Genomic DNA, 23,540 nt, shown 5'->3' on the forward strand with positions numbered 1-23,540 from the left:
CTCAGCACCAGCACAGTGTCCCAGAACAGGTGCATACAGATTGGTTGAGGAAATGAACACCCATGCCAACAGAACCCTAACCCTTTGATTTTAAGTACCAGTGTGTGCCTACCTTTGTCACGGGCAAATACAGGGAAAGCGATATTGCTGTCGATGGGGGTGTACTCGGAGACAAAATACCGTTTTCTGGAAAACACAAGCATGTAAGTAGGATCAGTGTATTCCAGTATAACAAGGCTGCTCTCCTGACACTCCCATAACCCCTTCAACAGCTTACTGCCTCAGCCTGTTTTCTTCTTCCCTGTCACTTTATTTCACCCACGTTCACAAAGTGGTAGCACAGTCTCAACGCATCTCCCCGAAGATATTTACCAACCACAAAGAGAGAAATAGTAACTTCCCGGTGGAGAAACCTGGAAGAAAGACACCATCTTAACCAGGTGATCAAGGCTCACAGCACCGGTAATGAGACATACTAACGTCACGTGACTCCTAGTGGGGGAGAACAAGGGACAGGCAGCATCACTTTCGGGACTTTCCTGGTCAAAACCACATAACCTCAATCTAATCACGAGAAAGTATCAGATAAAACCGTATCGAGGGACATTCTACAAAATAGCGGACCAGTACTCATCAAAGGTGCCCAGGCCGTAAAAGAAATGGAGCGATTGAGGAACAGCTTAGAGGAGACTAATAAAACACTAGAAGTGGATGCAATATGGGATCCTGAAAAAGGGCATTAGGGAAGAAACTGGTGAAATTTTAATATAGTCCTTAGTTTAGCTAATAATCATGGTTTGATAATTATATACTATGGGTTATGTAAGCTGTAACATTAGGGGAAGCTGGGTATATGTATATACAAGGTCTGTCTGGAAAAAGTCCAACCATTGTTAACATAACAAGATAGGTTTGTGCAACATCAGTGCAATCTGGCAGCCAAGGAGAGTGGACTGGAATGCACATGTGTGAACAACAATGACGACTTCATTGTACTAGTCAGTGGGGGCAGTAGATGCCACTGAGTGAGCATGTGTATTGTGTGGCTGTCGCATTCAAAATGACTGAATGAGTACAGTGACAAATCTGCATCAAATTTTACATAAAGCTTGAACACTCTTCTGCAGAAACTATTCTGATGATTTAGAAGGCTGCAGCCATGGGCAACTGGTGATTGGCAGCTTCATCACGACAACGTGCCCGCTCATGCATCACATCTTGTGCAGAGTTTTTTGAGGAAACATCAAATCACCCAGGTGACTCAGCCCCCTACAGTCCAGATTTGGCGCCCTCAACTTCTGGCTTTTCCCAAAACTAAAATCATCTTTGAAAGGGAAGAGATTTCAGATCATCAATGAGATTTCAGAAAAATACAGTGGGGCAGCTGATGGCAATTGGGAGAACTGTGTGCGGTCCCACGGTGCCTACTTTGAAGGAGACTGGGCTGTCGTCGTCCTACATGCAGTGTTTCTTGCATCTTATTCAATAAATGTCTCTATTTTCCATAGTGCGTGGCTGGATACTTTCTGGACAGACCTTGTATATTTATCCAACACATACACATATACATTAAGTATTGTATGTATTACTATTTCTGTACCTTTTTGTTAAGTCTAAAATTACTTTAAAATAAAAAGTTAAATAAAATATACTGTCCTAAATCATGATCTAAGGGACTATACAGTACTGCAGTTAAATAGACTTGAATGGGATTTGGCCCCCAGACTTTCTGTTAAAGAACGGGTGGTTGCTATATGGTGCTTTAGTTCACATCATTTTGAATAAATCAATAAAACCGACTTCAAATGTTTCAATGTCAGAACAGGACTTTGTTTACTAGTTACAGGATATAAGCGATTTATGGAATGGTTTTAATGCAGATCATTGCTTTCTGTTCTAATTAACCGAGGTCTGCCAGGTAAAAGCTGGAACTGCAACTTGAGTAATTTTGCCCTCTTACTCTGAAGGACAAACAAAACGGCTTACCTGTAGCACCACACAGCAAAAAATGCTCCAAAAAACACGAGCAGAAACGCCGTGTAGGTGAGCCACATGATGACATACATGGCGTCCAGGCCCCAGACTGTCCAGGGACGGGGAGGGGGTGGGGGCTGGGGCCTGGGGCCGCACACGGCGGAGCAGTCCTGGCAGCTGCAGGGCCCGGTGACCTCGTCCACAGCCTCGGCACAGCCCTTGGTGGCGTTGTTCATGGGCTCCATCCCGCGGGTCGGGAGATCTGTAGCGAGGATTGTGCCGAGTGACCGCGTCAGTGCGGAAAACACCACAAGTTTGTGCTCACATTCAAATCCAATGATAAGCACACTGAGACACGGAACACGACTGAAGAGTAAAAAGGCCTGGACGTTTCTATTTGATCAAATTGGGTTTTGCCACTTAGCCCTGAAAAATTTTAAGTTACCTCAATAACTGAGCACAGCTAGGTTTTGTCACCGAGATTCAAGTACGTCCCCAGCTGAGGAAAAGCTTCAATTGCGTCTTATTTTTATTGAGGAGCTAGTAGTCTAACACTATTTCAGAACTCTTAAAAAGGCTTTGTAACAACTTTTGGCCTTCTACTTTTTAAATAAAAAAAAAAAAACAGCTTATTTTTTTGATAATGTAGTAATAGCTGAAGGCAATTCTTCTTCCTCCCCTATTCCCATTCCTAGACCCTAAATTAATCTGGGGCAGGATACAGGCCCTGGTCACCTCTCACTGGAGGGACGTTCCTGGAGCTAGTTACCTGAGTTTATATTTATATTGCAGTTTAAGGCTCCTGGGCTTTAAAAAACTTGACAAACACACCCCCCGCTCTGCACCCACCTGAAAAAATGGGCGTGATGGTGAAAGGCGCCTGGCCGTTGTCCTTATTGAACATGTACTCGATCCAGTTGGTGGCGTTGCAGGCCTCGGCGTCCTTCCCGCACAAGAGTCCCAGGGCTTTGTCGTTACTTGAGGGGGCCTCCACGTCCCTGCAGGCGTTGTACATGGCTAGCAGAGGAAGCAGGGGAGAAGACCGAAACATCATGCTGCCTTAATTCGCCGGGAGAGATGTCACAAAGGTCTCTTGCATGTGAACTCGGAAACCCCCATGCAGTGCAATCAGCAGTTAGGGACAGGAAAGGGGACATGGAACACTAAGGGTGGAAAAGGAGATTACCCCTGAAACCAGTTTATCATGCCTACTAGGCCAGACTCCAAGTGACAAACATAAGAAATAGGTGGGAGAGGCTTATGTTATCCTGTGTAGCTCATGCCATCTGGGAGAAGTATTACCCCTACTGTACTAAGACTGAGGAAGGAGAAGCTAAGAACCTTAGTGCCTGTTCAGTGAACAAGGCTGGTTCCAGAAAAATTCTCTGGTGGGAAACTATACAGCTGGAGAATTAAGGGAACTTACAGGGAGAACTGGTTTTAGGGCAGAGGTCACACGAGAATGAACCTACTACTCCTCTTTTTCTGTTTTATTTTAGTACACATAAAGACAGTACACTAAATAAGGATAATAATGTCCATGGCATTTTGCACATAAGGAAACAGTGGTAACGGGTCCTATATTAATATTTATTTACTAGCCCCTACTTGTTAGAAACTTCCCAGGATCTTCTCTTCTCCTAAAGGAGATACCTATAAAGTCATTGTGTTTTATCCTGTTTTCACAAAATTTTTAAAAAAGATTTTGTTTATTTATTTTTAGAGGGAGGGGAGTGAGAAAGAAAGGGGGAGAAACATCAACGTGTGGTTGCCTCTTGCATGCCCCCTACTGGGGACCTGGCCTGCAAGCCAGGCATGTGCCCTGACTGGGAATCGAACCAGCGACCCTTGGTTCATGGGCCCGCAGGCAGTCAATCCACTAAGCCACACCAGCCAGGGCTTACCCTTACTCTTGAAAGACAACTGAGCTAGAGTGACAGTTATTTTCTTTAGAACTGTGATTATTCCATTGCCTTCTGGCCTCTATCACTGCTGGTAAGAAAATCTCCAATTGTCATTCTTTTGCAGTGATTTGTATTTTTTTCTACCTGCTTTTAAGATCTTTGTCTTTGGAGTTTTACAGTTTATCTAAGCTATTTTTATATAAAGGTTTCTTTTTAAAATAGCTTTACTGAAATGTAATTCAGAGACCACATATTTCGTCATTTAAAATTGGAATTTAGTGGATTTTAGCATATTCACAGATATGTACAACCATTACTGCAGTTAATTTTAGAACATTCTTATCACCGTAAAGCAAGAAACCCCGGACCCTTTAGCTAATGGTCCCTCATCTCCGTACTGCCCTCCTCCCCACCAGGCCCTAAGCAACCATTAACCTACTTCTGTCTCTATAGATTTGCCTGTTCTGGACATTTCATATAAATGGAACCATGCAATATGTACTCGTAGTCTTTCGTGACTGGCTTCTTGGACCTAACATGATGTTTCGCAGCCCATCCACACTGTGGCATGCATTAGCACTTCATTCCTTTTTAGGTCCAAACGATATCGTCACACGAATATACCACATTTTGTTTATGTATCAGTTGATGGGTATCTGGGTTTTTCCACTCTTGGCTACCATGAATAATGCTGCTATAAATATTTATGCACAGTTTTTGTGTAGACATGTTTCCATTTCTCTTGTGGAATTGCTGGGTCATATGGTAACTGTGTGTAATTGTTTCAGAAACTGCCAGACTGTTTTCCAAAGTGACGGCACCATTTTATATTCCCACTGGCGGCATAGGAGGTTCAGACTTCTCTGCATCCTTGCCCACACTGGTTGTTACTGACTTTTTGATTCTAGCCTTCCTAGTGGGTGAGAAGTGGTATCTCATTGTGGCTTTGATTTGCATTTTCCTGCTGCCTAATGGTTTCAAGCATCTTTTCATAAGCTTATTGGCCATTTGTCCTTGGAGAAATGTCTGTTTATATCTTTCACCCATTTTTATTTGCTTTCTCCTTATTATTGAGTTGTTAGAGTTCTCTATATATTCTAGATACAAGTCCCTTATTAAATACATGATTTGCATATATTCTTGCCTTTTCTTGATGGTGTCCTTTGAAGCACAAAAGATTTTTACTTTTGTTGCCATGTTTTTGGTGCCACGTGCAAGACTGCATTGCCAAATCTGAGGTCATGAGGATTTATCCTTGTTTTAAGAGTTTTCTGGTTTTAGCTCTTACATATAGGTCTTTGATAAATTTTAGGTTAATTTTTGTATATAGTATGAGGTAAGTGTCCAACTTCACTTTGGTTTTTATCTTCACCCAAAGACATACTTATTGATTTTACAGAGAGGGGAAGGCAGGGAGAGAAAGAAGGAAACATCGATGTGAAAGAGAAACATTGATCAGTTGCCTCTTGTATGTGCCCTAACTTGGGACTGAGCCCACAACCTAGGCATATGCCTTGACCAGGAATTGAACTCGTGACCTTCCGGTTTACAGGACAATGTTCCAACCAACTGAGCTACACTGGCCAGGGCTCCAACTTTATTCTTTTGCACGTGGCTATTCAATTGTTCAAACACCATTTGATGAAAGACTGGGTTTTCCCCACTGAATGGGCTTGGCAACCTTGTCAAAAATCAGATGACCACAGACATGGGTTTACAGTTGACTCCTGAACAATCTAGGAGTTGCTGGTGCCTCCCACACAGTTGGCCCTCTAACTGTGCAGATTCCCAACTGCAGAGCTGACCCCTGAACAACATGAGCTTGAACTGCAACTATCAACTGAACTACAGTCAATTAAACTGCATGGGTCAATTGAAAAAATCCACGTATAAGTGGACCCATGCAGTTCAAAACTGCCTTGTTCAAGGTGAATTGTATTTTCAATTCTATCTCATTGTTCTTTATGTTTACTCTTATTCTAGTACCAAAGTGTTTTGATATCCATTGGTTGGTAGTAAAATTTGAAGCTGGAATGTGTGAGGCTTCCTATTTGGTTCTTTTTCACTATAGTTTTATCTAGTCCTGGTCCCTTGCGAGTCCATGTGAATTTTACAATCCGCCTGTCAATTTCTACATAGAAGTCAGCTGGGCTTCTGATAGGGACTGTACTGAACATGTAGATCGATTTGGGTGGTCCTGCCATCTAAACAATATTAAGTCTTTTGAGCCAAGAAGATGGGATGGCATTCCATTTTTAAGATCCTCTTTAATTTCTTTAAACAGTGTTTTATAGTTTTAAAGAGTTGAAGTTTTGTACTTCTCTTGTTAAAATTTATTCCTAAGTATTTCATTCTTTTTGATACTATTATAAATGGAATTTTTTCTTAATTTCACTTTCAGATTGTACATTACAAGTGCATAGAAATACACTTGATTTCTGTATATTTTATTTCTTTTTAAGATATCGGGCTTAAAGATTTTTTTTTAAGGACTGTGTTAAATTGCTAAACTGTTAAACTGCAAAGAAGTTATCAGTCCTTTTTTTTTAAAGATTTTATTTATTTATTTTTAGAGAGAGGGGAAGGGAGGGAGACAGAGAGGGAGAGAAACATCAATGTGTGGTTGCCTCACACGCCCCCTACCAGGGACCTGGCTTGCAACCCAGGCATGTGCCCTGACTGGGAATCAAACTGGTGACCCTTTGGTTTGCAGGCCTGAGCTCAATCCACTGAGGTATACCAGCTGGGCCATTTTCTTTCCCTAAGTCCTAGGATTAGTCTCTCATCCATTCTGGAAAATCCTCAGCTATTATCCTTTTGCTTATTGTCTCTCCCCAACTGTCTTTCTTGTTTTTTTCTGGAGTTCCTCACTTTATCCCACATCACTTTAAAAAAATTTTTTTTTTAAGATTTATTTATTTTTTAGAGAGAGGGGGAGAGAGGAAGAAAAACACTGATGTTTCCATCAGTTGCCTCTTGCACACCCCCAACTAGGACCTGGCCCGCAGCCCAGGCATGTGCCCTGACCAGGAATCAAACCGGTGACCTTTCAGCTCACAGGCTGGCACTCAATCCACTGAGCCACGCCAACCCGGGCCACATGTCACTTAGTTAATGATCTTTATAACCCTGTTGTTTTTGGGGTAATTCCATAACATCTCCCAGCTTACCATTTGGTTTTCAGGGTTTTATTAAATATTTCAAGCACACAGAAAATATGGAGAATACAATTTCCATTTATTCACCACTCCCACTCTATCAATCTTACTATTTTATATCATTTGCCTCAACAGTGGGAAAAAAACCCCCGCTATGCATACAATTGAAGCCCCCCGACTACCCCTCCGTACGATTATCCATCCTTCCTTCCTCAGGGTAACCACAATCCTGGATTTGATGTTTACCTTTCCCATGCACGTTTGTGTACTTTTATGCCACATTATATCCATAAATATGTAGTACTGTTTAATGTAACAGTACCGTAGAACTGTTCTATAACTTATTTATAGTCAATATTTTAAGTCGTTCACGTGACTGCCATAACTCTCACATATTTGAACAGTTTTAAGTATTCCATTGTAGACTATGACTAAACTCCAATATATTATCCATTCTCTTAATTAACATTTAGTGTCTCTGATACTTTCATTTGTTTTTTAAAAATGGACTTTATTATTTAGAGCAATTTTAGGTTCAGAAAGTACCAGGTTCCCATATGATCCCTGCCTGCACATAAGCACGGCCTCCCCACTATCAACTGCACCGAAGCGGGACATTTGTTACACGTGCGGAACCTACACTGACACGTCACTGTCACCCTGAGTCCATGGTGCACACTGGCGTTCACTCCAGGTGTGGTACAATGCATGCCACGAGTTTTGGCAAACGTATAATTACACGTATCCACCATTATAACATCAAACAATAGTTTCAGGGCCCTAAAGATCCCCCGCGCTCCTCCTTGTCATCCCTCTCTCCCTGCTGCACCCCGGCTACCACTGAACCTCTTACTGTCTCCATAGTCTTGACTGTTTCAGAGTGTCACATATAGTTGGAATCATACAATATGCAGCCTTTTTAGGCTGGCTTCCTTCACTTCGTAATATGAATCTAAGGTGCCTCCCTGTCTTCACAGGTTGAGAGCTCATTTCCTTTTAGTGCTGAAGAATACTCCGCTGTCTGCATATGCCAGCTTGCCCATTCACCTACTGCAGGACGCCTGGGTTTCTTCCAAGTCATGGCAGTTATGAATACGGCTTCTATAAACACCCACGTGCGGGTTTTTGTGTGGACGTACATTTTCAACACTTCAGGGAAAATTCCAAGGAACACGACTGCAGGATGATATGTAACAGTATTTTTAGTTTTCTGAGAAACTGCCAGACCGGTTTCCAAAGTGGCTGTACTATTACACACTCTCACCCGTATGAGAGGCTCCTGCGGCTCCCCAGGCTTGCCAGCACGTGGTGGTGCCAGTGTTCTGGCCACTAAATAAGTGTGTTGTCGCATCTTATCGTTGTCTTCATTTGGAATTCCCTACTGACGTGTGATGTGGAGCATCTTTTCATTTGCTTATTTGCTATCCATATTATCTTCTTTGGTAAGGTGTCTGTTCAGGTCTTTTGTCCATCTTTCAATCACGTTGTTCTCTTTCTTACTGTTGAGTTTTAAGTTCTTCATTTTTTTGGGTAATAGCCCTTTATGAAATAGGTGTTTTGCAAATATTTTCTCCCAGTCTGTGTTTGTCTTCTCATTCTCTTAATGTCTTCAATTTTTCACGATCACAGAAATGCTACAATGAATGTTCTTACACGGCTCTCCTGTTTCCATACAGTAAGAGTTCCGCTGCGGCATTTCCGGGATGAGGTACGTTTACCTTTAACTTTGCCAGGCATTGCAGAATTCTTTTTCAAATGGTTTTCAAACACTTGCACCAAGTTATTGGCATTCCTACTGCTCTACATCCTCACCAATATTTGGAGTTGAGTAATTTTATAGTTTGTGACAGTCTTATGTATCAAATGGTAGCTTACTGTTTTAATCTACAGTTCACTGATTGCTCTAGATACTAGTCACTTAATTTACTTTATTTATTTTTAAAGATTGCACTTACTTATTTTCAGAGAGAGGAGAGAGGAGAAGGGAAGGAGAAAGAGAGGGAGAGAAACATTGATTGGTCGCCTCTTGCACGCCCCCAACTGCGGACCTGGCCCACAACCCAGGCATGGGTCCTGACCAAATCGAATTGGCAACCTTTTGGTTCATAGGCCAGTGCTCAATCCACTGAGCCACACCAGCCGGGGGGGGGGCAATCATTCATATTCATAAAACTTTTCACTTATGGTTTCTGCTTTTCCTCTCTTGTCTAAAATGCTTCCTCTTCACCTTAAAGTCATAAAGATATCCTATATTTATTTTTGAAAATTTCCAAGATTAGGATTTTTAATCTATACATTTTTAGTATAGTACGGGAAAACAAGTACTAGATGAATAGAATAATCAATTTTCTCACTCCATTTACCTAGCCCACCTTGACCTTCATGGTCTGTAACAACACTCCCGTTATGTGTATCAGATTTTCACGGGCACGGTTGTGTTTCCAGACAGAGTGATCTCCCTCTGTTCACCAGGTTGTCTGTTAGGGCACCTCACTGGCAAATTTATTCCCAAGTCTCTCACTTTTTGTTGCTTTTGTGAACGGGACCTTTTTCCTATTAAATTTTTCCTAAATTGATCATTACAATTAAAATTGTATGTTGCTCTTCTAATCAACAACTTTATCAAATTCTTACTCTTATAGCTCATTCTTGGGCACATTCTTTATTTAGCTTGTCCAATCTGCTGCTTATCTTTTAGTCTATTTAGATGACTATTCTCACTAACAGATCTAGTTGGTTCTATTTCTAATCTGTGCATTCTTTGCCCCTAGTATCTCACTCTCTCAGAATTCTTTCATTTCAGTGATTTTCAACAAACATCATGTGGTCTTTTTCAGGTTGTTCTATTATTTCTACTTGTTGGGATACCCTCTTCCTTGTTTGTTATACCTGCTTCCTTTCCCTTACGGCGATCTGTTTCTTCAGAGTCAAAATCCCCTCACCTCAGCCACCTGGTACCCTTCCACCCCCTCTCCTCAGTCTTGTAGTAATTCATGTACGTTCCACAATTCAGGTCCCACAGAGGCACAGTTCCACTGGTTCTAAAATGGACAGAAGTGAAATGGCACATGCTAAAAATTCCCACGGGGGATCTTACAGTTAGGAAGGAGTTAAAGCAAATCTCTTTAGGGAGACTTTAATAGGTTATAGTTGAAGTTGTAGGATACAAGCAAAGAAAGAACTCACATTTCATGGCCCGTGGAACTAAAAATTGTCACTTGCACCCAGTTGACAGGACTACAAAAGGAACAACTTCACCCACTGCCCTGATATCAACTGTGAAAGAGGAATAATTAAAAGTTTACTTACCATTGGCAAAACTCTCTCCAACATAGTACTGTAATTCTTCTACGTTTGTTTTCGTCTGGTTTGTAACAGGATCAACATAATCTCCAGTTTCTGTAACGTTTAGAAACTGACTTTGCCGAGGGCTACATGTCAGCTCACAGAACAGGTTCATTAGGTTATAAAAACAGGACGGACATCTGAAGAAAAAGCAACTGTATTTGGTATGATGTCACAGATAATAAGACCAACAGTGATTTAAAATAGACAGAGCATGTTTCAAGTTCATTGTAAAATGATGGATGAATCGCCTTGAGCACCTATCAAACCCAGCAATGCTAAACCTACAACCTTCCGTTAGAGTAGAGACGTCTTGCTAAAAACTGCCCTCATTACTACTTTTATGTTGTCCAGGTGTAATTTCCAAGACAGAAAAGCACTTCTCTGAACTCTGATCTTTATAATTTAGAGAAACGGTTTCTTTGACTCGAAGCAAAAGGGACTGAGAAGCATCCTGGTGACAATTCTGAGCAAAAGGGACTGAGAAGCATCCTGGTGACAATGCTGATTAAGAAAAAAAGGGATTCACACAACAGAATGGTCTCTGGTAACCTTCTGAAGGACCCTCTCCCAAGGGCCAGGTAATCCCCAGGCCCTCTCTAAACAAAGAGGATTTCCTGCGACTTGAAGAGACAAACAGAGCAGCAGCGGAGGTCTCTGGCAGCATGCACTTCAGCAGCACCCCAAGCCGTGCTTCAGGTTTTGTTGGGGGGCTTTAACGTAGCCCCCAGTCAGCCACGGATAAGGAATAAGACTACCAAGACATGATCTGCTTGGGGAGGAAAGGTGGCTGCTTCTCTCAAAGGAGAAGGGCCTTGATCTTTTCCCTCCATGGGCTTTTATTAGGTTCATTCGCATAGGAATGCAGATAAAGCTCATTAATCATTGTCAGCCAGTAAGGGTTAAACAATACAGGATTTACAGAGAACCTTGAGGGTTTATTCTGAGTCATAGCCAATTAGTTAGAGGGCCATAAAATTTAGGCCCCAGACTCATCTCAGGTCTGGACCCTTATCTTTTAAACTGAGGGTACAGATTAAGTAGGCTTCACGGGAATGTACGTATTTTTCTTAGGCCTGATTCCCCAGGGAATCCGCCCCTCCCAGCATATAAGACTGCACTGCCCTCTGTTATGCTTCAGGCTCAAGTCAGACAGGGAAGTAAAGCAGCCAAGAGATTAGGAGACTTCTTGCAGACAGAATGAGGACTCGGGCTATTTCAAAGCCGAGGGGCGAGGGTCCATCACCCCCTTTTGCCACAGGCCCCTGAGTCCTTCCCTGCGAGCTTATCCCTGGTGACCAGAGCCTGTCTTAGGTTGATCCTCCCTTGAGGATTTTTACCCGTCATTGGCTAACTGGCCAAGCTCAGGGGCAAGCAGGGTGAAGTGGGCAGAGGTGGCACTTCTGCCAGGGAGATAAGCTTTGTCTCTTTCATGGCTTATGGTCCCAACTCTGACTCAGCCTTAACCATGGGGGGTTACAGCCTCCGAAACCAGGCAGGGCGGTTCCCAACAAGGTTTGAAGTTTAAGTTCCTAATGCTTACTACTTAAGCAGCAAAAGAACGGTCTCCCCTCTTTGATTCACGGCTATCTGCAAAAGCTTTTGTTTCACTAGACGTGAGGTGTTGGAACACAACCAGTGAAGACTGATTGTTCTAATCCAGTTCAGATGACCACACAAGGTACATGAGGAAATAGAACAAGGAACGTGTGGCCCCAGCCTTCGAAGCCTCTGGTTTAGTGAAGGAGCAGACGCACACCCTAACTCTCTTCCAGGAGCCTTGTGCTTTACTGTCACCAAAACAGGAACAACAGATATACCATTCATACAAAAATCACTCTTGGGGTGCACAGCTTTCTAACACTTTGCATGAATTACAAACTTCCTTCCACGTTACTACATTTAGTCTCCATAATCATCAACTCAGCAGCTGCACGACATTCCATATGCTAGCTTCTCATTATTTGTTATTACAGATCAAGCTTTGGTACCTCTGACAACATGGAGAAAACTTGGTTATCTTTTGATGTCCAGAATGCCTCACCTAGAGCAGGTGCTACAGAAATGTATTTTCACTGAATTGTGGCTCCAATCTGGCTCCATCAACATCCACTAGCCTTCCACAGGGTACGCTGGCCCAGTTAGATTCTTAACGTTCGGTCTGTAATCACACTGCATGCTGTTACATTGCAACTTCAACTTCTGGGAGGAAGCAGGGATTCCTCAGTAGATGCCGACTTGGGCCCTGTCACCTGCAGTGATACTGGCAGGAATATCTGCCAGAGAAGCATTTCCCCCGGTTATATGTCCTTCCATCCACCTTCATCAGGGTGCTTATGTGTGAAAAACGTAGAAAGCACCACAATGTGCCGTTCTACAGACCGCCACCAGCTTGTTTTGTGTGCAATGAGAACTGCTGTGTCAGCTTAGATGAGAACATCTCTTATGTAACCCTTTTCACTGCCCTGGTCATGGAGACGGATTGAACAGCAAACGAATTCTGGCAAAACCAGCCAACTACGCCAGAACAATCTTGTTAACAGTAACCAAAGTCCAGCTCGGCTGAGGACAGGGCCTCCAGCACATCACGTCACCAAAGGAAGAGAGAACCGTGTGCAAACCAGGGGAGGTGGAGACGGGAAGGCGACGCAGAGGGTTCCACAGATGAGGGTCCTGGGTCAGAGACCCGAGCAGAACCACCCCCGGGCAAAGAGGCTCAAGTCTGAAAGGACCTGGCTCCCAGTACAGCTACCTTTTGGGGTGAAGACATCTCAGAAAAAACAAGTATGAACTCGGAATGTAACTAGGAAGAAAAGTAAGTCTGATAATTATTACTCTATCAGAAATTATTCATTATTTCTGAGAAGTCATGAGATTGCTTTCTTCAAATAAAACTGAAACTTTTTAAAGAAAATCACAATGTTACTAGGTTAATAAGTGTGGTAAGGTCTTGCTTTGTGTCAGGGTTAGGCTCTGAGACTTTTAGCGGAACCCCATATAATGAAACCAACTTTCCCGTAGGGTAATTGGTATAAACAAGAGCTAAGTTCCTATGGCATCCCAGCAACATCACAGCGAAACGACGTTATTTGAGGACCTGCCGTACCCAAAACCCACTTTGTCTGCTTGCCTGGCAGCCAGCCTACCTGGACAGAAACTGCAGAGGCAGCTGCAGGTTGTCTTTCAGGGTCCGCAGCTGCTGGACGTCGCAGCAAAGACTGACGTTGTCAAAGAAGAAGCCTGGACAGAGTTCCTTTGGGGGAGAAAGCACGGGTATCAGAATAGCACAAGGACAAACGTTCTCCAATGAAATAAGACAATTTTATTCACATAATCCTTTTTAGAAACCAAGGGTATGACATCTGTTTGCAAAGTTCTTTCAAAAGGCTCTTAATTTACTATATCTAAACCAGGGAATCACAAAAGTATAGTCATTTCACATTGTTTTCTTACTTAGAAGCTCACTCTTCTCCCCGGACCAATCATTTAACCTCTTCTTAGGTTTTGTTTTTTTTTTTTTAAGTTTAACCAGAATGTTATTTACTGCCTATTTCCATTAGTCACTCCAGGAGAGTTAATGCCTTTAATAATTCTGATGAAGGAGCAAGGACGCCTCGCAGACCCTGCTACTATGTGCATTTGACTTTAGATTACTTAAGCCCCTAAAAACAGGCTCTTCACCTTGGTTTTCACAATTCTTTTCTAATAGCCCTGTGTAGCAGGGCTGGTAAAAGAGACAGCAGGAAACAGAATCCCAGTAGCAGCCAAAGGGCACGGGCTTTCGGTGGAAAACAAGGGAATCACTAAAATGAACAGAGGACAGAGAAGTCACAGCCGCTTAGCAGCCTGGTCCATTCAAGTCCTGAAATCTAGGAACCAAAAAGAAAAAAGCTAACTTGTAATATATTCTGAAGAAGCTACAAAGCACACATCTGAGGTACTAAGGTCAGTCCCGCCACAGTAACCTGCTGATGGGAAACTTCGTGAGAAAGGCATCAGGTCAGCTCCAGAAAAACTAAGCCTGGAGTTAGATTCCCTTCTCTGCCATCATGTGCTACGTGTAAGTTTGGGTAAGATTTAAGTCTATTGGTGTTTCATCAACCACCACCTCACAATACCATGTAAGACATAATTACAGAGGATTTCTGATTAGCATTGTATGTTCCCGATGCCCAACACAATGAACTTACCTGCACCAAGTCATACCCATCCTTTGGCAATGTTTTTGGTGGCCCAGAATATTTGCAATTGTACCTCTTATCTCCAGACGCAATTCCGCATTCTCCATACCAAACACAGGACTGTGAAAATGCCTACAGGAAGTCAACACAAAACTCATTTCAACCGGGCCTCGAGGGTACAACAAATTTCAACAGCAAAAAACACCCACTCGAGCACCTTTACAGAAACTTCCAATGTTACCTGCAAAATGAGGTAACAGCCAGAGGCAATGATGAGCTTAACATTTTGAAAAATATTAATTAAAATAAACCAAATACCCCCAAAGTACTGATCAAGTAAGTCAGTGAAGTAGGTAACAGGAACTACTCATTTACATGATCTCTACTTCCTGCCAGTTGACTTGTTCATAAGCAACAGTGCCATGTAAGAATTACTAAGAATCAGCATTGAGGAAAGCAAGACAGCATGTGAGCTGGTGATTACTAAGACACTGTTTCTGCACATCAGAACAAGGAACCATGAGCTCTAAGTAATGAAAGAACATTTCCACACGCATGTAGGTGAGCAGTGCGTCACGACTAACATGAAGAACACACCACAAACACCAAGAGACCTTGAGCAAGAAACAGCAGCAAGAATGAACCCCTTATCCTTAAGATAAGTAGAAAGTTAATATGCTAATTTTAAGGAAAATCACCTCATCGATCTTAAAAGAAAAATTTGAAACCTCTTATGTAAAGATTTCTCAAGAGGCACTCGCAGCCCTCATGTGAGAGTCACAAGGCCGTCAGAAACTTCAGGAGGGAGGAGGGTGCAGCGTGAATCATCCTGTCGGAGTGGCGTGGCCACCCATCTCTGCCAAGCTGGCCAGGGCCACACGCTTGCACAATCTCCAGCCACCTGTCCCCTGGGGAGACAGAGGACATGCAGAAGTAACCAGGCTCCCGAGATACCTGGTGCAAAAGCCATTTTAAAATATCTGCACAGAGGCCCCAGAGCGCATGAATTCTCACCAGGGCAGGGGCACACGGCCCACACGTATGTAAGGAGCTGAGTCAGTCTGCGTCGGTCCCCAGCTTTGAGGTACAAATCCCACAACAGGCCCTGAAGCCCCCAAAACGTGAAAGAGAAAACAAGCGGGTGGCTAGGGTGTACCTGCGGAGGGAGTCTACAGGGGTCGATACGATTCGTCTCCGAATTCACTCTTCGGATATTTCACAACAGAAATTACGACTTACCCTTATCTTGACTCATTAGAAGTCATATGTTTAGGCCACAAGAGAGGGAAATTATACAAATGAGGAAATGACAAGTATTCAACACCACATACCGAATCTTTGGCAAGATGCCACACAATTCCATTTTTATGCAAAAAGAGTCACAATTATTTCCTTAAACCTAGCGATTCTAGGGAAACTATTGTTTTCCCCGAGACTGTGGGTTTCCAACTAAAGGGTCATCAACCATCTACTGAAATTTGAAGAGGCAAGAAGGTTGATTAAGGAGACAGCGATGCTGTTACTGACATGTAATTTAAATAGAAGGAACCCCTCCCTAGATCTCACATTATTCTCAACAGACCAACAGGACAAGCAAGTCTGGGCCTTGGGTGGGGGCTGGGCAGCACACGGCCCGTCACCCACTGGAGTGGCAGAAGTCCAGTTGACAAACCACAAACAATCCCACACGGCTGTGACTAGCAGGGTGGGTGTCTGGAGTCTGAATTCCCCTTTCTCAGCACTCGGTGCCATAAGAGAAAATAAAGATGACTCAGTGCTGTTTGGTCCCTAGTCACGAAGGCCATCCTTTATAATCCACGTCATTTATTTCAAAGCAAAGTTTCCACTCATCTGGTGGGAGAGAGGGGGGAGGGGAGGGCTCGCAATAAATGTGCTTGTCAAGGACGACCGCAGCTGGAGCAGGCGCCTGAACCTTGCCGAGCAGTTTTCCTGCCTGTGAGCTGTTGCTCAGAACCACTGCTCGCTGCGGGGCCGTGGTGTGAAGACCCAGTGAAGGCACTGCATGGGAGTACCTGGCAAATGTTAAAGCACTACACTTTCAAACGTCAGGAATTACTAGGAACGTCTTCCAGCTGTTTGGGACCTCAGCACAGAGGTCCCGGAGACCTGAAGAAATCAAAGGCTTCTCTGGGCCCGGGAAAACTGGGCTGGACTCCACATTCTTAGGTTTGCTTCCCAAAGTCATCCTACTTAAGGCAGTAGCCCTAAGCCAGTGGGGCCCAAAGTACTCACAAGCCACCTACTATGTGCTAGGCATGGTGTGAACTGCTTTTTGTATATTAACCTAATAAATTCTCAGAGTAGGCTGATGAGGGGGGTGCTATGATCATACTCATTTTACAGATGAAGAGACGCGGCACAGTGAAGCTAAGTAACTTGTCCAAGAGTGGCAGAACGGGGATTCAAACCAGGCCATTCTAGGTTCAGGAAACCATCTCAATAAAATATGATCTACTGCATAATTAAGGTCTTCGCTCTAACATCACACCTCCTCCCCGCTCCCCGCCTTGTGTGGGGCATACACAGGTGTGCACACACTCAGCTGCCCTGGGAGGGGGCTGCCTCTATTCCTCCTCAAGTCTCTCCCAACCTTCAGCTCCCTCTTCTCACCTCCAGCTGAAAAGAGAGCTGCCCCACGGCTGCAGTGCTCCTGGGCTTCCTCCACAACCCTCCGCCACCTGACCTCCTTCTCTTCCACATTTTCAACCTCAGCTCTCTGTCGGTCCCTTCACCTGCTCCTGTCTACAAAAGCTGCTCTAATTTCATTCTCCCTCTCAGTCAAACCACCTTCAACTTCCCTCCACAGATGCTCAACAACCCCAGGTGCTCAAAAGGAAACCACTCTTTTCTCTGAAGCCTCCACCATTTCCCCATCTCTGTTCATCAGGGTCTCAGTCTCAGCACCTTCCAGACCCACCTCCCAGGGAGGCTCCCAGGTGCAGTCTCCCGCACCTCTTCCTCCTCCTCAAACTCCTTCCCTGCTGAGCCCCCTGCCACTCTTTGTCCATCTGGGCACCTTCCATCCAGACCTTGGCAGTGTCCCCTTGGCACAGCTGCCGCTTCGCTCTTCTTGAGCCACAGCTGCAAGGTTTTCTGATTCTCAGAAACCTATGATCCACTCTTCCCACGGCCTGAGACAAGCTCTGGAAGCCTCACCCGGCTCTGCTGCACACTCACCTCCTACCCTCCCTTCCCTCTGCCCCACACTAGGTGGGACTTCACTGTCTCTGCGCAGCTCACGTCAGTCCTGCCTCTCTCCCCTACACGCCACACACCCCTAGGTACCTCAGAGCCCCTCTCCAACCTTCACCTCCCCATTTGCCTTCCTGACCCACACAGGCCCAGCCCAGCGTCCAGGCCCTTGCTAAGTATGCTTTTATTAGCTCCCATAATCCTCAGATCTGTGGGGCTGGTACTAAAATAACACTGTTTTACAGAAGAGGAGACTGAGGGTTACTCAGGTAACGTGACTCACCTGAGGCCACATCTAAGAAATGGCAGAGCCAGACTCCACCAAAACCCTGGCTGATTTGGAAGCTGGAGCTCTTACTCCTCTCACGGGACTGAGGGTCACTCCTCAGCGGCCCACTGGCTGGGCCATCCTTATCTCTACCTCCCACCGAGAACCCAGCTGGCATCTGAGTGATTAATTTTCAGTCTCCAAATGACAACACAGCAAGCAGTCAGGACTTGGGCAAGAGGACAGACGCACTTTAAGATGCCTGGACTGCCAGGGCAGCGCCTGAGGACAGCAGCAAGAACACACCAGGCGGTCAAGGGCTCACATGCGGGCCACTCACTTCCTTTCCGAGCACAGCGCCTGATAACAGAAGTAAGGCGTCTGGCGGAAAGCTGCCTTTACCATCTACAAGAATACCTAGTACTGATTTCATGCCAGTAAGTAATATTTACTTGGGGAAGGAAGTATCATGCCCAGCAGTGAAATAAAACACGCCAACGTTTGAGCCTGAGCGTCACTTGACATACCCAGAGTCTCTGATGACCGGGCTTGTTAATTCCACTTGCGGATCCACCTCTAAAGAGTAGTACTTCTTCAGTTCATCACGTGGTCACTGACCAATCGTAAGAACTACTCATAATCATAAGAACAATCTTTCTTAAGTATAGGAAAATGTTGCCAATCCCTAAAGTGGTAAAAGTAAATGGTTTTATTTTTAATTTTTAATTATATTTTATTGATTATGCTATTACAGTTGTCCTGATTTTCCCCATTTGCCACCTCCACCCTGCACCTCACACTCCCACAGGCAAACCCCACATCCTTGTTCACGTCCATGGGTCATGCGTATAAATTCTTTGGCTACTCCATTTCCTATCCTGTACTCTACATCCCCATGGCTATTCTGTAACTACTTATTTGTACTTAATCCCTTCACCTCTTCACCCATTCCCCCAACCCCCCCACTCCATCGGGCAACCATCAAGGCACTCTGTGTGTCCATGATTCTGTCTCAGTTCCTCTTGTTGGCTTAGTCTGTTCTTTAGATTCAATTGACAGATATGCATTTATTGCCATTTGATGGTTCATAGTTTTGATCTTTTTCTAAATAAGTCCCTTTAACATTTCATATAACAATGGTTTGGTGGTGATGAACCCCTTTAGTTTTTCCTTGTCTGGGAAGCTCTTTATCTGCCCTTTGATTCTAAATGACAGCTTTGTTGGGTAGAGCAACCTTGGCTGTAGGTCCCTATTGTCATGACTTTGAATATTTCCTGCCAATCCCTTCTAGCCTGCAAAGTTTCTTCTGAGAAATCAGTTGATAGGCTTATGGGAACTCCCCTGTAGGTAACTACTTTTCTCTCACTGCTTTTAAGAAATAACACTAGAAACTCCTCATTTCTCCATTCCCCCACCCCATTTCTCAGATTTAACCAGAGCTAATTTTTATATCTAGGTCTTGTAGGCTTTTAATTCTCCCACAGGCAACCCTGTAGAGATGTAAACCCACAAACACACGAGTGCAGTGACTTTTATATAGCTTTTTCACAAGTAAACCTTGACCACCCTCCACAGTTGCCTTTGGCTCTACCTGATCTGCCCTTAACTGTATCTCTCTGAGTCTCCAGCCCCACTCTTTTCCCCACAGGTCTTAGTCCTACCTGTTTTGGAACATCCTCCCTCTTACAAGCCTCTCCTAAGACAACTGGCTTCCACTAAACTTAACTCTGACTCCTTTCATCTGGTTCAGGTGCTCCCCGGACCAGGTGAGCTGTCCTGGGAGAGGCGGGTCAGCCCCAGGCAGCACCTGGCCGGTGTTCAGGGCATCTGTGCTCATTGCTCAAGTCAGCAGGTGTTCTGCGCCCAGAGCTCCAGTGAGCGTCATGCCCGCCCTAGGGGTGGGCAAACTTCCTCAGAGGGCCAAACAGTAAATATGGCGGGCTTGTGGGCCATGAGGTCTCTGGTAAATGCTCAACTCTGCCCACTGTAGCTCAAAAGGAACCACGGACCACTGGTAAATGGAGAGCGTGGGCATGTCCCAGGCCAACTTTATTCACCACAGCAGCCCCTGGTCGGACCACACTTTGCCAGCTCCCACCCTAGGACCAAGCAGAATTTCCATTTATGAGAATTACAAAGTTGTGTATGTGGGGAGAGGCTGGAAGAGCATTTTCTTGCTTTTGTCTTGACTCCCTCCAAAGACCATTAAACCTAAAGGGCAGAGGCTAGATGTTATACTTCTTTTAAAATCCCCTGCAGTACCTCATCCATTTTCCACCGATTCTGAAACCATCACAAACTCACCAGGAGTTGGAGGAGTTCAAATGGATTATGCAAGAAGTTCAAACACGGTAACTGCTAGTTGTGTTAGCTTTAGCTCAGAGTGTAGTAGTTACAAGGCTAGACCATCTACTTTTAAAGGTCAGGTCATGTGGCTATTTCACAACATGGTTTGGAGTTTAATTATTGGGTATATACAGGATAGGAAAGATTCCTGCAATAGTAACAGGAACAGTTTAGGAAAGGCTGAAAAATGCCCCTTCTGCCGCATGTCAGCAACTATAGCGACTGCTAAACAGACTGTAATGGGGGCTGCATGAGAGCGCACCTTATCACATGCAGCAGCTCTGAACACCAGCAACAGAGTCCTGCACTCCAGGCTGCCCTTAGAAACTCCTGCTGAATAAAGCATTACGTAACTCACATGCAAAAGCTCACTGAACACATTCAGTAAGACACAAAGTTACGTGACTTCTCCCTCATTGCCTCGTTTATTTCTCAGACCCGGCCACCGCGTAGCAGGGCAGCATTATACAGGTAAGGAAATTTAGCCTTAGAGAAGACTCTCGGAGGTCACACGGCTCATCAGTGACCAAACCAGTGATGAGAATCAGAATGTTGAGCACCAAGGCAAGCACTGTCCACCCTGTCTGCCATCCCAGCCCCCAGGCTGCTGCACTGTGCAAACTCCAGCTCAACTGGTACAAAAGATGTACCGCAGACTGACACTGCGTCAGAGATGGGCTGTTTCACCCGTTACATACTACACAAGTGTTCCTTTCTACATCAATGTGCCCACTTGTGGGAATGAGTGCCATCTACATCTTTCTACGTCTGTCTCTAAGCAGCTGGCAGATCAGGACTCACTTGCTCAGTACAGCTGACTGTCCTCCACCTCAGGCCTGCACTCGGCCACCCTGTCGGGGTGGAGCGCAGGCTGGGTCCTGCCGCCTCTGCCGCTGTCCCGAATGCATAAAGCTCACAGCAGAACCTAGAGACACACCCAGCTCAGGCTCCAGCGAGGGGACTAAACAAATATGACAGGTCATTTGGGTGGGAGGCTGGGCTGGCCTGACTTTTATTGAAGGGAATCTCGGGAACTCTGTTTTACAGCCGACTTGGGGTAAACATAGCCACATAACAAAGAATGACTTATGTGAGCATCAGGCGCGCCTGCAGACGGGCGTTTAAGTCACACATCTTTAGTTGAACGGGCTCGGCAAGTCTTCCCATTACAGATAAAGTAGTCCGCAGTTTAAGTGACTCATCCAAGGTCATACTACTAGTTAGTATCAAACACTGCTGAGCTCTGACACCCAGTCTGAAAAATAACCGAAGGGAAAAGCCTGAAGTAAAACTATGACAGGGGACATAAGTGTATCCTGTCTGCAGGTTTTTTCCTATGGGATATTCACACAGTGTGGCAGCTGAGCGATGGGTCGGGCCAGCAGGCTAAATCCACCCCTGGTTCATCACTAGCTTTGGAAGAAACCACACTGAAGCTAGGAACATGCCTTGAATGAGGTGCCTGATTGGCCAAGGGGAACATTTGTTGAACACACATTCTACTTAGCTTGCTAAATATGAATAAACTCATAGCCATATTTTGCATGTGAACAGAGCACAGAAGTCAGAACACAGTGATGCAAGCCCCCCACCTGCCATTTACTAGTTATGTGACAAATGTGAGCGCTAATCTGTAAAACAGGAAAAACAGCACCACATCTATCTTATAGGGTGTTCTGCGAGATCAGGACAGGATCAGCTGTTTTACCCACTCACTACAGATGGATGCTGTGGGACATTTACACTGTGGAATACTACTCGGGGGTAACAAAGAAGAAAACTTTACCCTTTGCGACAGTATAGATGGACCTGGAGAACATTATGCTCAGTGAAATAAGCCAGTCAGAGAAAGACCAATACCATATGATTTCACTCATAAGTGGAACCTAATGAACAAACTGGACGAACAAGGAAAATGAGGACAGACTCGTAGACAGAGAGCTAAGGTGGGGGGCGGGGGTGGGGTGTTTAGCGGGTGGAGGGATTGAGCAGAAAGGAAAAAGGACTCCTGGACAACAGTGTAGTGATTGCTGGGGGGAGGGGAATATGAGGGGACTAAATATTAATGGGAAAAAATACTTAAGATTAAATAAATTTTAAAGAGACTATTTGAGGAGAGAGCTGAGAAGAAAGCCAGTTGTTGATTTCTTCGTAACAGGAGAGCCTCAAGTACCTGCCTTTTAAAAATCACTTTTAAGGGGATTTATACTATATGTAGGAAATAATAAAAAATGTTTTAATGACAACAGTAATTCAATCACACACACACAAAAAAAATCAGAAGTGTCCCAGCAATGGAAATACTTATGCAAAAATGAGGTAACTCTTTTTTCTTAGGTTCTTGTAAACTAGAATGTCATTTTTAAATAGCTTTATTGAGATTGTTTAGATACCATAAAATCCATCCTTTTCAAGTACACAGGTTTTACTAACAGTTAGGTAACCTAACTCCCCCGTTTTCTCCAGTTTTCCTCTTGCCCACGTGGTAAGCATCAGCTCACCCTCCAAGGGCCAGCTTAAAAATGGACTCCCCGGAACTTTGGTCCTTGCTGTTCTACAGCACACTCTGCACTGCAGCTTTCCCATCAGCTATGAACAGGCCAGGGATAGAAACCACTAACATTTATACAGCACGCCGCAGTTTGCAGACTGCTTTCTGGGTAGTTTATTCTCCTAACCCACTTCTGTACCCTACACCGTGTCTATGGCAAACACTTTGTATCTATGAAATCAGTGAAAGACAGTAATTTGAGTTCCTTTGTGGCCTTAGGGGCAGTCATCAGATAAAGAGCAAATTTTAAAGCTTCACTCTGAAATTCCCCAACAGCACACTTGGATCAGTGAGGGTTTCTTTGCTTTTTTAAAAAATGTTTTCTTGCCAAAGCAAATGTTCCAAAGACTAAAAGTAAGAGGCATAGTCCAAGCACAGGAAACCCTGTCTGGCCACAGTCGGTCACTGATTATCACCCAGAAAGCAAGTGCAAACACAGTTCTGATCTCTGCTGGCCTCTGAGTTCCTCCTCCATCCTACCCTCTCACTTGAGTCCAAGAAGGCCCAAAGATTTGCAGATTCAGAAAAGTAAGAGTCCCGGCCATAACGGAGGTGGCAAAATACAGTTCTTGCCCTCGGGAGCCTGCAGTCCACAGTATT

The 23,540-nt window shown here is 44.4% G+C and overlaps 1 protein-coding gene across 1 annotated transcript in view; it reads right to left on the minus strand.

Moving 5' to 3' along the window:
* Nucleotides 1-23,540, minus strand: part of NPC1 (NPC intracellular cholesterol transporter 1) — a 50,490-nt gene that overhangs the window by 22,899 nt on the left and 4,051 nt on the right. Inside the window, exons 2-7 of the mRNA XM_053912316.1 lie at nt 14,572-14,694; nt 13,528-13,634; nt 10,346-10,521; nt 2,824-2,991; nt 1,987-2,236; nt 113-186 (exon numbers count right to left, since the gene is read on the minus strand). Coding sequence (XP_053768291.1) covers nt 113-186; nt 1,987-2,236; nt 2,824-2,991; nt 10,346-10,521; nt 13,528-13,634; nt 14,572-14,694 — 898 coding nt within the window. The remainder of the gene's footprint in view (nt 1-112; nt 187-1,986; nt 2,237-2,823; nt 2,992-10,345; nt 10,522-13,527; nt 13,635-14,571; nt 14,695-23,540) is intronic.

The sequence above is a fragment of the Desmodus rotundus genome, chromosome 10, assembly GCF_022682495.2.
Source record: "Desmodus rotundus isolate HL8 chromosome 10, HLdesRot8A.1, whole genome shotgun sequence".
Classification (NCBI taxonomy): domain Eukaryota; kingdom Metazoa; phylum Chordata; class Mammalia; order Chiroptera; family Phyllostomidae; genus Desmodus; species Desmodus rotundus.